We start from the raw sequence: 15,741 nt of genomic DNA on the forward strand, positions 1-15,741 counted from the left end.
TGAGTGAGTGTGTTCCCTGTGTGTGAGTGTGTGAGTGTGTTCCCTGTGTGTGAGTGTGTGAGTGTGTTCCCTGTGTGTGAGTGTGTGAGTGTGTTCCCTGTGTGTGAGTGTGTGAGTGTGTTCCCTGTGTGTGTGTGTGAGTGTGTTCCCTGTGTGTGAGTGTGTGTGAGTGTGTTCCCTGTGTGTGAGTGTGTGAGTGTGTTCCCTGTGTGTGAGTGTGAGTGTGTTCCCTGTGTGTGAGTGTGAGTGTGTTCCCTGTGTGTGTGTGAGTGTGTTCCTGGTGTGAGTGTATGAGTGTGTGAGTGTGAGTGTGTTCCTGGTGTGAGTGTATGAGTGTGTGAGTGTGTTCCTGGTGTGAGTGTGTGTGTGTGAGTGTGAGTGAGTGAGTGTGTTCCTGGTGTGAGTGTATGAGTGTGTGAGTGTGAGTGTATGAGTGTGTTCCCTGTGTGTGTGAGTGTGTTCCTGGTGTGAGTGTGAGTGTGTGAGTGTGAGTGTGAGTGTGTGTGTGTGAGTGTGTTCCCGGTGTGAGTGTGAGTGAGTGAGTGTGTTCCCGGTGACCCAGTGCCCACACTATGGTGATGGCGGATTGCAGCGCTAATGCACTTCGCGCTCCGGTCCGAGTGGGGTTTTACGATATAGAACGCACTTTGGGGAAAGGGAACTTCGCGGTCGTGAAATTGGGGACTCATCGGATCACCAGAACTCAGGTCAGTGCCGTCACCGCTGTTTGTGGGGATTTACAGCAAAAAGAGCGAAGGAACTGTGTGTGAGACCCCGAAACACACACAACACACACACAGGACACACACACACAGGACACACACAACACACACACACAGGACACACACACACACATAGGACACACACACACAACACACACAGGACACACACACACAACACACACAGGACACACACACACAGGACACACACACAGGACACACAGGACACACACACACACAGGACACACACAGGACACACACACACAGCACACACACACAACACACACAGGACACACACACAGGACACACACACACAACACACAGGACATACACACACAGGACATACACACACAGGACATACACACACAGGACATACACACACACAGGACACACACACACACACACACAGGACACACACAACACACACACACAGGACACACACACACAACACACACACACAGGACACACACACACAACACACACACACAGGACACACACAGGACACACACAACACACACACACCCACACACACACACAGGACACACACACACAACCACACACACAGGACACACACAACACACACACAGGACACACACACACACACAGGACACACACACAACACCACACACACAGGGCACAGGCGCTGTGCAAAGTGAATGTGACCATTTAACCCACTTCCCCCCACTCCCCCCCTCACCCCACTGCCCCCACACTCCCCCCCACTGCCCCACACTCACCCCCACTGCCCCCCTCACCCCCACTGCCCCTCACCCCCCCCCCACTGCCCCCACACTCCCCCCCCCCACTGCCCCCACACTCCCCCCCCCACTGCCCCTACACTCCCCCCTCACCCCCCTGCCCCACACTCCCCCCCACTGCCCCCACACTCCCCCCTGCCCCACACTCCCCACCACTGCCCCACACTCCCCCCACTGCCCCACACTCTCCCCCCACTGCCCCCACTCTCCCCCACTGCCCCCACTCTCCCCATTGCCCCACACTCTCCCCACTGCCCCACACTCTCCCCACTGCCCCCACACTCTCCCCACTGCCCCCACACTCCCCCACACTCTCCCCACTGCCCCCACACTCTCCCCACTGCACCCACACTCCCCCACACTCTCCCCTCTCCCACCACTCTCCCCCCTCCCCCTCTCCCCCACTTCACTTTCAAGTGTAAAATAGCTTTGGTGTTAAACTTTCGCAGCTTCAAAGGTTGTGCAGTGTTTGTTGAGGGGTAAATTGATTTAAATTTGAAAAAAGTGTGTGTGTGTTAGTAGGACTGTAGCAAGTCTACTTTCTTTAACTATATATATAATATATATATCATAATAATAATCCTTGCATTTGATATAAGGCTTTATCACGTCGTCGAGACGTCTCAAAGTGCTTCACAGGATACACTGGAAAGTGAATTGACTGTATATTTTGTGGATGAGTATATATATAAAAAAAATTCTGGCAATGGAGTTCCAGAGTCAGGCTTTCACAAACATCCTTTCAAACCGTATTTCTTGCCCCCCGACTGGAATAATAGTCCTCTTTGGAATATTAATAGTGCTTTGACTGTTATCATATCTTTGCTATTAGCTTTTTTTGGCGTAAGTGTGTTTCACGTCTCTCCTCGTGGGGCCTTTTTATGTGTGTGTTTGTTTATCTAACATCATGAGAATGCAAACACATGCAACATTATTGAAACCGTTTGCTACAGTACTAAATAGTTTGGGATTCGGTGTTTTCAATGCCGCGCTATTGTAGCTCATGTTATTATTGTTGATTGTTGCAATGTTTCTAATTGAAATCCATTGATGTCCATTTCAAAGCCATTTTCACATCAAAATCTCCAAATAACTTTTATTTTGGAATTTGCTTTTTGTTATTGTGTCCGTTTTGTAGTTATATTAATAATAATAATCCTCACATTTGATACAGCGCCTTATCACGGCGTCGAGACGTCTCAAAGCGCTTCACAGAATATACTGTAAAATAGGGTGACTGTATTTTGTGGGCGAAACAGTGACTGACTTTGAAAAAACGAAAAACAAAATGCAAAGGATTAGTTTATTTATTATTATTCCCTTCGTTTCTTAGTTAGAGGAGGAATGATATTTTTATTTTCCAATTTTGACTTCGCTTAGAATTTTATTTCTTTGTTTTTTTTAAACAAAAAACCCCGCAAAAAGAGTTGTGATTCATTTTCTGAAGATTTTAGGACACAAGTAAACTTTGGAATAAATCACAGTGTAACAGGGAAGAGAGAGCGACTGAGAGAGTGAGAAAGAGAATTTGTTAAACTGTTTAATTTCAGATTTTAGTGTTTGTTACAAATGATCCACGTTTTGATGCCAAACTGTACATTTTCGGTCAAATTGCAACCTTTATCCAGTTCCATAAATTATGTTAATAATAATCCTCGCATTTGATACAGGGCCTTATCACGTCGTTGAGACGTCTCAAAGTGCTTCACGGGATGTAGTGTAAAGTGGAGTGACTGTGCATTTTATGGATGAAAGTTAACAACACAGGTCAATAGAGAAAAGGTCTTTTTAACTGAAATCTAATGTATAAAGTTTGTTAATGTTGTGCTGCTGCTCGCTACCTTTGCTTGAGGAAAAAATTCACTTATTTAATGCTTCTTTGGTTAATTTTTTTAAATGAAAAACAGGCGTTGTTAGAGATATTATATTAACTTTGGAGCTTGCGGATTAAGTTACTGATGGGCATAAGGCCAGCTATGAACTGCCTTACCTGTGTGATTGTCTCTTGACTAGTGTACTAACTCTTAATAATGATAACAATAATCTTTACATCATTTAATGTGGAGCCTTATCACGTCGTTGAGATGTCTAAATATATTGTAAAGTGTAGTGACTGTATTTGTGGGTGAAATGCAGCAGCCAATTGCGCACAGCAAACCGTGGTGGATTGAGTGATCAGATGTTTTTTGAAGCGATTGTGACCCCTGGAAAGCGATCCGCCAATCGACCGACAACTGGGTTCCTACTTACTGCTGAGTAAACAGAGGCGCGTTTAAAGTGCAGTTCGGATGAGGAATCGATCCCCTTTCCTGACATCTCGCCCCCAAAACCCCCATTCACTGAGCACCAAATGCAAACAGAAAGGCAGAATTTAAAAAAATAATATGAAAATCCAAACTAAAATCTTGGAAATTAGATACCTCTGACTCATTTCTCCTTTCCCTCCCTCCCTCCCTCCCTCCCTCCCTCCCTCCCTCCCTCTCTCTCTCTCTCTCTCTCTCTCGCCAAGTAAAAATGAAAAGTTGTCAACTTTATTAACAGTAAATTCATTACAAGGAGTCGTTCAACACCGAGTGTTAGATAACGAGAGTCTTGAATTTCTTCTCAGGCGGAGAGAAGGGGGGAGGTGGGGGGAGGTGGGGGGAGGTGGGGGGAAGCTAGGATTGTGACAAGCAAATTGATGACTTGGGTTCAAACCTCCTTTCAGTTGACCCACTTTATCTGAGCAAAATTCTTATTCCCAACCCCCTCAAATGAACAGCCTGAGACACAAGAAAGCTTCTTGTGTAAGGAAAAAAGTCAGCTTAGCATTGGGAACACACAAAATACACCCACAAAATACACAGTCACTACACTTTACAGTGTGTTCTGTGAAGTGCTTTGAGACGTCTCAACGAAGTGATAAGGTGTTGTGCCATATGCAAGGATTATTATTGATATAACTTATGGAATTATCTTGTGTGAGTAGTGCAAAAATAAATTGAGTGAATGATTTCTCTGAAGAAAAATATCTTAGTGCAGTGGTACAAAAGTTTGGATCAGATTTCTCTCCCCATTCCTCAGTAAATCCCATTTAATATTTTGAAAATGTATAATGATAATAATATAATAATCATCATCATCATAATCCTTGCATTTGATACAGAGTCTTATCGGGTCATCTAGTCATCTCAAAGCGCTTCACAGGATGTACTGTAAAGTGTAGTGACTGTGTATTTTGTGGGTGAAACGCGGCAGCCAGTCGTGGATTGAGTGACCACATTTTTTTTTGGGGGGGTGGGGGAAGGAGGGATTATTGCATACATGCGCACACACATTGTGTTACTAGTGCTGTTCATATCATTGTTTTTCCCCCACCCACCCCCCGAGCAGTTGAATGAGAACAGTCTCACACACAAGTTGTCTGTTGTCCGTTCTGAACAAATACAGTCTCGCTCACTCATTCCTTGCGATTCAACAACAACAACAACAATTTGCACTTATCCAGCGCCCTCCACGCAGGGAGCGTCTCAGAGCGCTTAACAGTGGCGGAGCCTGACTCTGAGCCGGGGCGGGGGGGGGGAGGTGTAAGCACGAAATGGAAAGTTCTCTGGCGGGAATTGAAAGAGGGGAGGGGGGAGGCAAGGCGGAGGGATTGAGGGAGCGCGTTCCAGAGTTTCGGGGCGTAGTTGCTAAAAGTGCGACCTCTGATGGTGGGGTGAAGGGCGCAAGGGACGAGCAGGGGACGGTGCCAGTCGAGCGGGGGCAGATTGGGGAGTGATCTGAAACTGGGTCATTCTCTTTCTCTCTCCATCTCTTTCTGCCCATCTTGTTCCCAAGAATACTATATTTTTTATATATATATACACACACAAAGCATCGATGCATCTGAGATTGGTACATTTCAATGTAGGGTTGGCCTGAGAACTGCAGCAGCTTTTATTAATAATAATAATAATCCTTGCATTTGATATAGAGATGTCTTAAAGCGCTTCATGGGATATATTGTAAGTGGAGTGACTGTGTATTTCGTGGGCGAAACGCTGCAGGCAATTACGCTCAGGATATTCACATTTTGGTTTTATTGCGCACACACACGCACACACAGACTCTCAATGTGCAACACAGTCCAGGGATTTCTGTGAGATTATTCGGATGGAATTGAGGTGTGTGTGTGTGTGTGTCTCTCTCTCTCCCTCTCTCTCTGTGTGTATGAGCAACTGAACAGCAGACTAAAGTAGGGTGACCATATTTTGTAAACCAAATCCAGGGGACAGGTTAAAAAAAATTGGATCTCCCCACAATTGCTGCTGCTGGCGGTGCTGGGGAAGTGTGTTGGATTAATGGCTGTGTCTGTGATGAGTGCTTGTGTTTTAGAATGCCATTGTTCTTGCTCAGTTTGCTGATGAACTCGAGACGGGGCAATTTGGGCCCCAGGGACATATTACCTCCTCGATGGTGTGTCCCCGGGAATCGGGGATGTCTGATCACCTAAACCAAAGAGCACAGACCCCTCCAGCACCGTCCCCCCCCCGTCCCCCCTCTCTCTCTCTGTGTGTCTCTTCCCCCCACCCTCCTGCCCAGCCAACCTTCGAGAAATCTTTCTACATCCGATTCAATGCTTTATCCTACGTTCGCCCACTAATGGGTTTCTGCAAGTGTCAGACTCTTGGCTGACCATCTAAAAAAAAACTTGATCATAGCTGTTTCGCTCACAAAATATACAGTCAATTCACTTTACAGTGTATTCCGCGAAGCGCTTTGAGACGTCTCAAAGACATGATAAGGCGCTGCATCAAATGCGAGGATTATTATCATTATTATAACTGGGAAAGGCATCGTAGGAAAGTTTAGTGACTGTGTATTTGTAAGATATACACAGCTTTCACTTTTGAGCCCATCAGAGTCCCGCAAACAGCCGTGTACTGCAGTGACTGTCAATCTATCTGTTGGTCAGGACACTGAGATGGGAGAAATTCCATTCTGTTTCCCAATCATGTCATTCGATCCATGACATTCACAGGCACAGATGGATTGGGCTCTCAGTTTAACGTCAGTTTAACGTCAATTTCAGCGCCTTGGGACGTCCTCCCGACGTGAAAGGCGCTCTATAAATGGAATCTTGTTGTTGTTGTCTCATCCAAATGACGGCACCTCCAACAATAATAATAATAATCCTTGGATTTGATACAGCCCCTTATCATATCTTCAAGACGTCTCAAAGCACTTCACAGGGTACACTGTAAAGTGAATTGACTGTGTATTTTGTGGGCAAAACACGGCAGTCAATTGCGCACAGCAGCGTCCCACAAACAATAGGGGATTGATTGAGTGACCTTATTATTAATTAATAATTATTTACGATCACACAGAATTGTGGAAAATTCTTAAATTCTGAAGCCGTTTTTGCACGAACTGCGAAAAAGTGGCTTCCAAGCCAAATCAAAGAACATCCTCATCCCCCCACCCCCAACCCCACCGTAGGGAGACGTATGTTTTTTAGAAAAAGGCCCATTGGGGTCGTGCTGAAGTCCCAGGTCCGTAACTCGGACCAGGATTCCTTTCAGGAAAGGAGAGCTTCACGAGTTAACAGACCAGTGACTGAAACTGATACAGATCCATAAAGGTTCTGGTTGGAAGTTACTGTAATGAGAGTCTTAAGGAGAGGATTTACACCTGCAATGTCTCTCACAGCTTCACTGAGCTTCCCTGGGGATAGACTCGCACACATTACTCTGAATACCCTGGGCACTTCACCATGGAATGTCCTTCCTTCTCCTCCTTCCCCCTCCTCCCCACTTCCTGGTCTACACACCACAAGTGTCTCACTCACTTTGCTCACAATGAATAAAATAATAACCATTCGGTCTCTCAATCCACCAGTGTTTGCGGCCCCTTCTGTGTATTCTGTATACAGTATATTCTGTGAAGTGCGTTGTAGTCTGTAGTCTATTTAATTCAGTAATAATTAAATAATAATTATTATTATTCTAATAAATAGAAGAGTCTTTAGAGTAACTGGTTGTGAAATTCCACCCAGGTCTAGACTTACTCTATTTACATAGAATTTCAAAGCATCCAGAATTTTTTTCTTTAAATTCCTAAATCATTTTGATGTAGTAAATTCTCTGTAAATTCCACAGTAAAACTAGTGCTTTGTGAACTCCTCCCAACGTAAAAGCCGTTACAATAATAATAATAATCCTTACATTTGATACCGCGCCTTATCACGTCTTCGAGACGTCTGAAAGCGCTTCACAGGATATACTGCAAAGTGTAGTGACTGTATATTTTGTGGGCAAAACATACATGTGGGTTTCAAGTGACAGCCAAGGGCACAGCTGGGGGGAGCTTTGTATTGTCGCAGGTGCCGGCATTTGGGTGAGAAGTTAAACCGAGGCCCCATCTGTGCCTGTCCAGGTGGACGTTAAAGATCCCGTGGTGCTATTTGGAAAAAGTAAATAATTTCTCTTTCCCAGTGTCCTGGCTGACAATCCCCCAGATAAAATTGATCATTCGCTTTATGGCTGTTTGTAGGACTTTGCTGTGTGCATATTTGCTGCCACGTTTACCTACAAATACGCAGTCACTACACTTTAGATTTTTATTCTGTGAAGCGCTTTGAGAAGTCTTGATGACGTGATGAGGTGCTTTATCAAATGGAACGATTCTTCTTATTAATATAAATTGTATTGTGTCAAAGCTGAGACAATTTGCCAAATTCTGGTTCTCTGAAGTGCCATGAAATAGACCCCGGTGGAAAATTCTCCCATCTCGATAGAAATCAGTTCAATAATAAAAGTCTTTGTGAGAAGAAAAAAAACACAAGACAGTTGTAATTATCGCAAAATAGCAAGGTACATCACAGGACATAATGTGACGTGTAGTGACTGTGTTTTGTGGACCAACGCGGCAGCCAATTTGAGCACAGCGACGTCCCACAAATAGTCATGAAGTGAGTGACCAATTTTATGTTCCCTTAAGCAATGTACTATACCTGGCTCTGGTGAGAACGCCAAACTGGACATCACAGACTAAGTGCCCAACTTAGAGATTGATCATAGATTCCTACATACAATTGTAAATCCCCACCCACCATTCAGATGAGTCCTCCCATTTTCTTCCTCTGGCTGTAAGTCTGCTCAACCTGGAAACAGAAAAAGATAAGATAGAGAAGAGAGGGAGAGAGAGATAGACAGAGATAGGGCGAGATAGAGAGGGAAATATACAGGGTAACTACCCTATTATCTAAAACAAAAAAATCATAATTTCTTTAAGAGGTATTAGAAATTGTAATGGTATCACGACTTTTTGGTCACTCTGTGTGGGTTTGTGTGTGTGTATATATATATATATAGAGAGAGAGAGAGAGAGAGAACTAGGCTTTGTATTACCTTATATAATTGTACAGATTTGCAGGATTTTATACACACACATATATATTATATATATACAGTTTATAAAAATGCAAAAAGGAAACCTGTTACATTTCCACAAGAATTTTTATAATTATAAATCTATATATTATATACACATACACAAATAATAAAAAAGTGTGGAAATTTACCAGGCTTCCTCTTTGCACAGGCTAAAAGGTCATAGAAGTATTTAATGGAAAACGCTGATTTTATTCCCTTCCCCCCCACCCCATCCACGCAGCCCCCACCTCCCCATTAATGCTGGCTTTGTGATGTTTATAACGTCATGTGTGCAGGCAGGACAGCAGATTGCTCGCAAAGATTTGCCTTTTAGCACTCTCTGACTTACTCTGTGAAATATCCAGTGTGTGGATGGAGCCCGGGGAGAGAAAATAAAATCAGCTTTTCTGTTAAACACTTCTATCCAACAACAAAAGCAGTCTGCCGGACAACAAATAGTATGTCTCTTTGCGATGGATGGATGGATGGATCGATCAATGTCCTTTCTTTATGGACTGGCTTTTTCAGACCCTGTGTCTCGGTGTGTGATGTGAGTTTGTCAGTCACGTTATGTAACGTGAAGACGAGGAGGAAGACAAGGGGGGAAATTGGAGAGAGAGAGAGAGAGCAAAAGAGAGAGAGGGGGGTGGTCAAGGCACAAAAGGTGCGTAATATATGGCTTTGGCGATCGCACTTTAATCGTGTCGGTCTTTCATTCGCTCTCCAATAAAACTAAGAGGACAATAAAGCAATGCTTTTTATAACCCGTTTACAAGCTGATGTGAGCTGCCAATTGCTGCCCATAACACAGCCACATGTTCCAATCCAAGGGACAGACTTTGGTTCAATCTTTGAACACCGACCCCCTCCCCCCTAACCCCCCTCCCCCTCCTTTTGTTTTACTAAAATACGTTTTCTGCAATTAAAAATATAATAACAATCCTTGCATTTGATACAGCGCCTTATCACGTTGTCGAGACATCTCAAAGCTCTTCACAGAATAGACTGTAAAATGTAGTGACTGTATATTTTGTGGGTGAAACGCGGCAGCACAGCAGCGTCCCACAAACAGTTGTGTATCGAGTGACCGCATTTTTTTTCTTGAAGGGATTATTACCCCCGGAAAAGCGATCCTCCAATCGACTAACAACCAGGTTCTTATTGACTGCTAAGTAACCGGAGGAGTGTGTAGTAAGGAAACTTGCCTGAGGTTTCACCCTGAGCAAGTGGGCTAACCAATACGCAAAAGGACTCACGTGATACACACAAAAAAAATGCAAGTGATGTTGACCCACATTAGATTCAAACAGGATTTTCCCTCCACCTCTCTCTCTCTCTCTCTCTCTCTCTCTGTCTGTCTCTCCTCCCAATTCCCCAAATTAGTCAAATATATTCTGACTCGCTTTTTTAAAAAAAAATCCCGATTCCTCTTTAAATAAAAGACCCCGTTGCGATCCCCTCTCTCTCTCCCGGTGTCCTGGCCGACAATCTCCCAGGTAAAATTGGACGTTAATCTCGCAGCTGTTTGTGGGACGTTGCTGCGCGCAAATTGGCTACTGCATTGGCCGAGAAAATACACAGTCACTACACTTCACAGTCAAAATGGTGCAAAGCTCCTTGAAAGGCGCTGATCTCAAAACGCAAGGCTAATTACCTTATTAATTCCTATTGTTGTTAATATTATTTTGTGGAATTGTGAAACAGTGGTGTCTGAGAGGAGATACTAGGACATGTTAGTAGTATTGTGAAGCCTGTCTTTCCGTGCTTTGTGGTCTGAACCCATCGTTTAGGCAAATAATATTAGCCGTGTGGGTGTTTCATTCAAATAAACTGAATCTATTTACCAGTACAGCAGTGGGAGGGAATCAGAGAGTGTCGGTACTTTATAGTTCAGCGTTCCGAGATGCTACCCTGCACGAAGGGCACGATGTAAATGCAAGTTGTTGTCAGTCATAGCTTTGAGGTCCAAACCCCAATCAGTCCAATTAGGTAATGTCCGTCCATTGCCCAGTGACTGTGTGGAGCTTGGAAACTGTTCAACAAATGCCCAGACTGAGGGCACTGGAAATCCATAGTGGGCCACTAGGTATCTGAACAAGCAAGTCGGGTTTCAGTCTTCAAGACCGTTCCTGCCGCAGGATAAATAGTAATAATCCTTGCATTTGATACAGCACCTTATCACGTCTTTGAGACGTCTCAAAGCGCTTCACAGGATATACTGTAAAGTGAATTGACTGTATCTTTTGTGGGCGAAAGGCAGCAGCGTCCCACAAACAGTCATGGATTGAAGTGACCGATTTTTTTTTTGTAGGGTTTATTACCCCGGAAATGCGATCTGCCAATCGATTAATAACCAGGTTCCTACTTATTGCCAGGCAAACAGAGGCGTGTTGTGTTATAAAAATACGTCTCTCTCAGGTGCTGTTGAACCCTGCCCCACAGGGTGGTGGAAATCTGGAACTCTCTTCCCGCAAATAATTTATATAACCCCCTCGCGCAGGGTGGCGTCCCAAAAGTCTGTGGATTATGGCTGATCCATTCACATTTTCAAGACTGAGGTGGAGAGATGTTTGTCAGGTCAGGGGATCAAGGGATACAGGGCAAAGGGCAGGTAATGGGAGTTGAGGTACAGATCAGCCATAATCTGATAGAATGGCAGAACAGGCTCGAGGGGCTGAATGGCCTCCTCCTGTTCTTATGATCTTCCCCCCCCCTTCCATCTTATCCCCTCGCTGCTATCAGATCCTGAACATAGCAAAAGCAGCCTCCCCCCACATTATAAGGGGGTGGTGGGGGGGGAGGGGGGCAAAGAGAAAAAAATGGCCTCTGATCACCACTTCCGGGTTATTAGGTCGCCACTGACACCACTTCCTGTGCGCTATGTACAGGAAATCCAAAGATTACACAGCACGCAAACAGACTCGTGCTAACCCGGGGCGCGTTTTAAGAGTCCCGACTGCATGTTAACAAATCACTGTTTACGATGGATGGAATTCCAGCCTTGTAATCCACTGATGGAGAACCGACTGCACTGTGAGGATCCAGGACTTTTATTGCGCCTGAAATGAGCAAAATATTTCAGCTGAGTTTAAAAGTTCCCAAGGGACCATTTCTGACTTCGAACAAACGTGCGGTATTAATGGGTCGAGCGGCAGAAGGTTAGCAAGGCTGGTTTGTAAGTGAGGAAAGGAATATTTCTTTACCCAGAGGGTAAACCGCTGAAACCCCTGAGCTCACCCCACACCCGAATTCCCATTCCCACCGTTCTCTCATCGCAGACTCGAGCTGTTTCTTAACCTGATCCCAGAGTCTTGGGACAACCACCCAATCTTGGTGACCCTCATTCCAGTCGCCAGTTACCCTTTGGCTGAAGAGATACTTCCCGATGTCTGTCTGACCCTCTTGGCTGGGGTGACAGTGAGTCACTGTGTGAGGGACGGACACCGTTGTACAGCACAGTCGTCCCTGGGGACCTCTGACCTCGAGGCCCTCGTCATCTCGAGGTGTCCTAGCAACCCGCGGAACCATCGCCGGCTTCCTGCGCACAGGAAGTGATGTCAGTGGTGACCTGGACGCCATTTTTACATCACAGCTGTTACAACACGGGATCTGAGTTCATGGACCCAAACCGTTGGGTTATAGAGGGGGAAGGGAGGGCTGGAGACATGTTATTGACTGGGTCTTTCCCAATGGCTCTTCACTCAGTCTGTACCTGACACATCGGGCGTCAGTTTGACATCTACATTGGATAAGTTGGGTGAACTTCCATCATCCTAACCTTGCGGAGGCTTTGACTTGAGGGAGAGCAGCCAGTGAAGGCGTTTGCCTTGCGAGAGAGGCTCCTGGACAAAGGTCCGGTTTGAAGGCCCTCCATTTTACCAGATAATAATAGTAATAATAATGCTTGCATTTGAAATAGCGTCTTATCATGCCTCGTGACGCCTCAAAGCGCAATCCTACCTATTTAACCCATTGTCAAATCCATACACATCTGATGATGAAAAGGCGTGTCTAGATCGATTGACCCCAAACCAGGAAAATCTGAAATACTTACACTTACCACTGGTTCCCCGACCGGCTCGGGCAGGCAAAGTCGGACGATTTAATAATAATTGCAATTGCGCACAGCAATGTCCCACAAACAGTCATGGATTGAGTGACCGAATTATTATTTTTTCTTATTCGAAGGAATTATTATCCCCGAAAAAGCGATCCGCCAATCGACTAATAGCAGGTTCCTACTTACTGCTACGTAAACAGAGGTGTGTGGAGTAAGGAAACTTGCCTAAGGTTCTGCCCTGCTCGGGAATCAAACCCAGATCCTCTCACTTGCAAGGCGAGTGCTCTAGTCTAACAAGAACAACAAAATGACATTTGTAAAGTGCCTTTCACGTCGGGAGGACGTTCCAAGGCGCTGGACAGTCAGAGTTTCGGGCCCAAGCTGGGGGTCGGGGAAAGTGGAGGGCAGGGGAGAAGCTGCGTGATCGAAAGCACAGGCGAAGAGAAGGATCTTGAGATGCAACTTGAAGGTGGCGACGGAGGGGGCGAGTGGGGAGACTGTGAGGATGGGGGCAGAGTGGCAGAAGGCCTGCCAATGGTGGGGCGAGTGAGGCGGGGGATGTGAAGCAGGCCGGTGAGCAACAGGACTTAATGCTAAATCTAACTGATAATTAATAATAGTTAATAATAACAATCAGTGGTTAGAGACTAACCACTGAGCTACAGGACTCCATAGACCTCACTGCAGGTATTCGTGGTGTTATCTTCTCCTCTCACATCGCACTGATTATTGGACAACACACTTATCTTGTCGGTGGAGCTTTCTGAAGTCCTCTTTGTTCCCTTCGCCTTGTCCTCCCAACCGCCCGAGCAGTTTGCCTTTATCTAAGTCATGATTACTTAAAGGCCCATAAACTAGTTACACAGTAAGTGAACGATCGAATGAGAGAGTTTCACACTGCCTCTTTGTTCCCACTCAATCCGTCAAGAACTGCACAGGGACAAATATATTTGGCTCTTAAGTAAAAATAATAATCATCCTCACATTTGCTGCAGCGCCTTATCACGTCTTTGAGACGTCTCTAAGCGCTTCACGGAATACAAAGTGAATTGACGGTATGTTTTTGTGGGCAAAACGGTACAGCTAATTGCGCACAGCAGTGGCCCACAAACAGTTGTGGTTTGAGTGACCAAATTATTATTTTATTAACATTTTTTTGGAAAGGATTATTACCCCCCTGGGTTCCTACTTACTGCTGGGTAAACAGAGGAATGTGGAGGAAAGGAAACTTGCCCAATATTTTCCCTGCCCGGGATTACACTTTGTGTTTTGGGGGAGGGGGGTGTGTACAGGGAAGAGGAGAGGGTTGAAGTGGGGCGGGAAAGGGTTGAGGGGGGGGGAGGGAGAGGATTGAAGGGGGGGAAAGGATTGAAGGGGGGGAGAGAGGATTGAAGGGGGGAGAGGATTGAAGGGGGGAGAGAGGATTGAAGGGGTGAGAGAGGATTGAAAGGGGCGGGGAGAGGATTGAAGGGGGCGGGGAGAGGGTTGAGGGTGGGGGAGAGGGTTTAAGGGGGGGGGAGAGGGTTGAGTGGGGGGGGGGAGAGGGTTGAGTGGGGGGGAGAGGGTTGAGTGGGGGGGGAGAGGGTTGCTTTGGGGGGGGAGAGGGTTGCGTGGGGGGGGGAGAGGGTTGAGTGGGGGGGGAGAGGGTTGAGCGGGGGGGGAGAGAGGGTTGAGCGGGGGGGAGAGAGGGTTGAGCGGGGGGGAGAGAGGGTTGAGTGGGGGGGGAGAGGGTTGAAGGCCAGTCTGTGGGTTTAACTGGTCTGATTTCCGGGGGTGAATCTTATCGGTTCACACAGTGACTCGGGGCTTAGTGTAAAACAAATCATTCACACCCACATCCACACCGTGAGGTCCATCACAGCGGAGGAACAAATCCCAGACCGCAAACACTCGTTTTATTTTGTCCCTTCAGGTTACATTGAGGCTTTCAAACAAACATCTGTATCGCCTGTTACCGCCGGTTTGTTGGCATTGCAAACCAGGATCACTATAGGACGACCTCATCGTCAAAATCTCCCCCCCCCCCCCCCACCCATAGGCTTTTTCCTGTAACTCTTCTCTCTCCCACCCACACGGACACTTTGTTCTTGCACAAAATGCATAATAATCCTGTAGCTCAGTGGTTGCAGCGCTCGCCTCACAAGCGAGCGACCTGGGTTCGATTCCCGGTCAGGGCGAAATGTTGGGCAAGTTTCCTCACTCCACACGCCTGATAATAATCCCTCAAGACAATAAACAATAATAATTTGGTCATTCAGTCCACAGCTGTCTATGGGACGCTGTCGTGCGCAATTGGCTGCCGCATTTCACCCACAAAATATACAGTCAATTCATTTTACAGTGTATCCTGTGAAGCGCTTTGAGACGTCTCGAAGACGTGATGAGGCGCCTTATCAAATGCAACGATTATTATTATTATGCTCGCGTTTGCACTGATTTACAAATGACAGCGACGACTTGCATTTAAAATTGTGTCCTTCACGCAGGGCAGCATCTCGTAGAGCTTAATACTGGCGGAGCCTGACCCCGATCTTCAGTCGTGATCTGAAAGTGGGGAAGGAAGGGGCAAGGCAGAGGGATTGGGGGAGAGAGATAATAATAATAATCCTTGCATTTGATATTACGCCTGATCACGTCTTTGTGACGTCTCAAGGATACACCGTGAAGTGAATTGACTGTGTATTTTGTGGGGCTTTGGGACGTAGTGGCTGAAAGTGCAGCCACTGATGGTGGAGCAGAGGGTACGAGCAGGAGGCCAAAGTTGTTACACGTTAGTAGTCTTCCCCCCTCCCCACGATGGGACTTGA

At 46.0% G+C, this 15,741-nt stretch overlaps 1 protein-coding gene across 1 annotated transcript in view; it reads left to right on the forward strand.

Moving 5' to 3' along the window:
• The first annotated feature begins 527 nt into the window (after positions 1-527).
• The window catches only part of sik2b (salt-inducible kinase 2b), a 59,893-nt gene continuing 44,679 nt past the window's right edge, over positions 528-15,741 (forward strand). Inside the window, exon 1 of the mRNA XM_042343855.1 lies at positions 528-707. Within this exon, the coding sequence (XP_042199789.1) occupies positions 573-707 (135 nt within the window). The 5' untranslated portion in view covers positions 528-572. The remainder of the gene's footprint in view (positions 708-15,741) is intronic.

Source organism: Callorhinchus milii, unplaced genomic scaffold, assembly GCF_018977255.1.
Source record: "Callorhinchus milii isolate IMCB2004 unplaced genomic scaffold, IMCB_Cmil_1.0 Scaffold25, whole genome shotgun sequence".
Taxonomy (NCBI): domain Eukaryota; kingdom Metazoa; phylum Chordata; class Chondrichthyes; order Chimaeriformes; family Callorhinchidae; genus Callorhinchus; species Callorhinchus milii.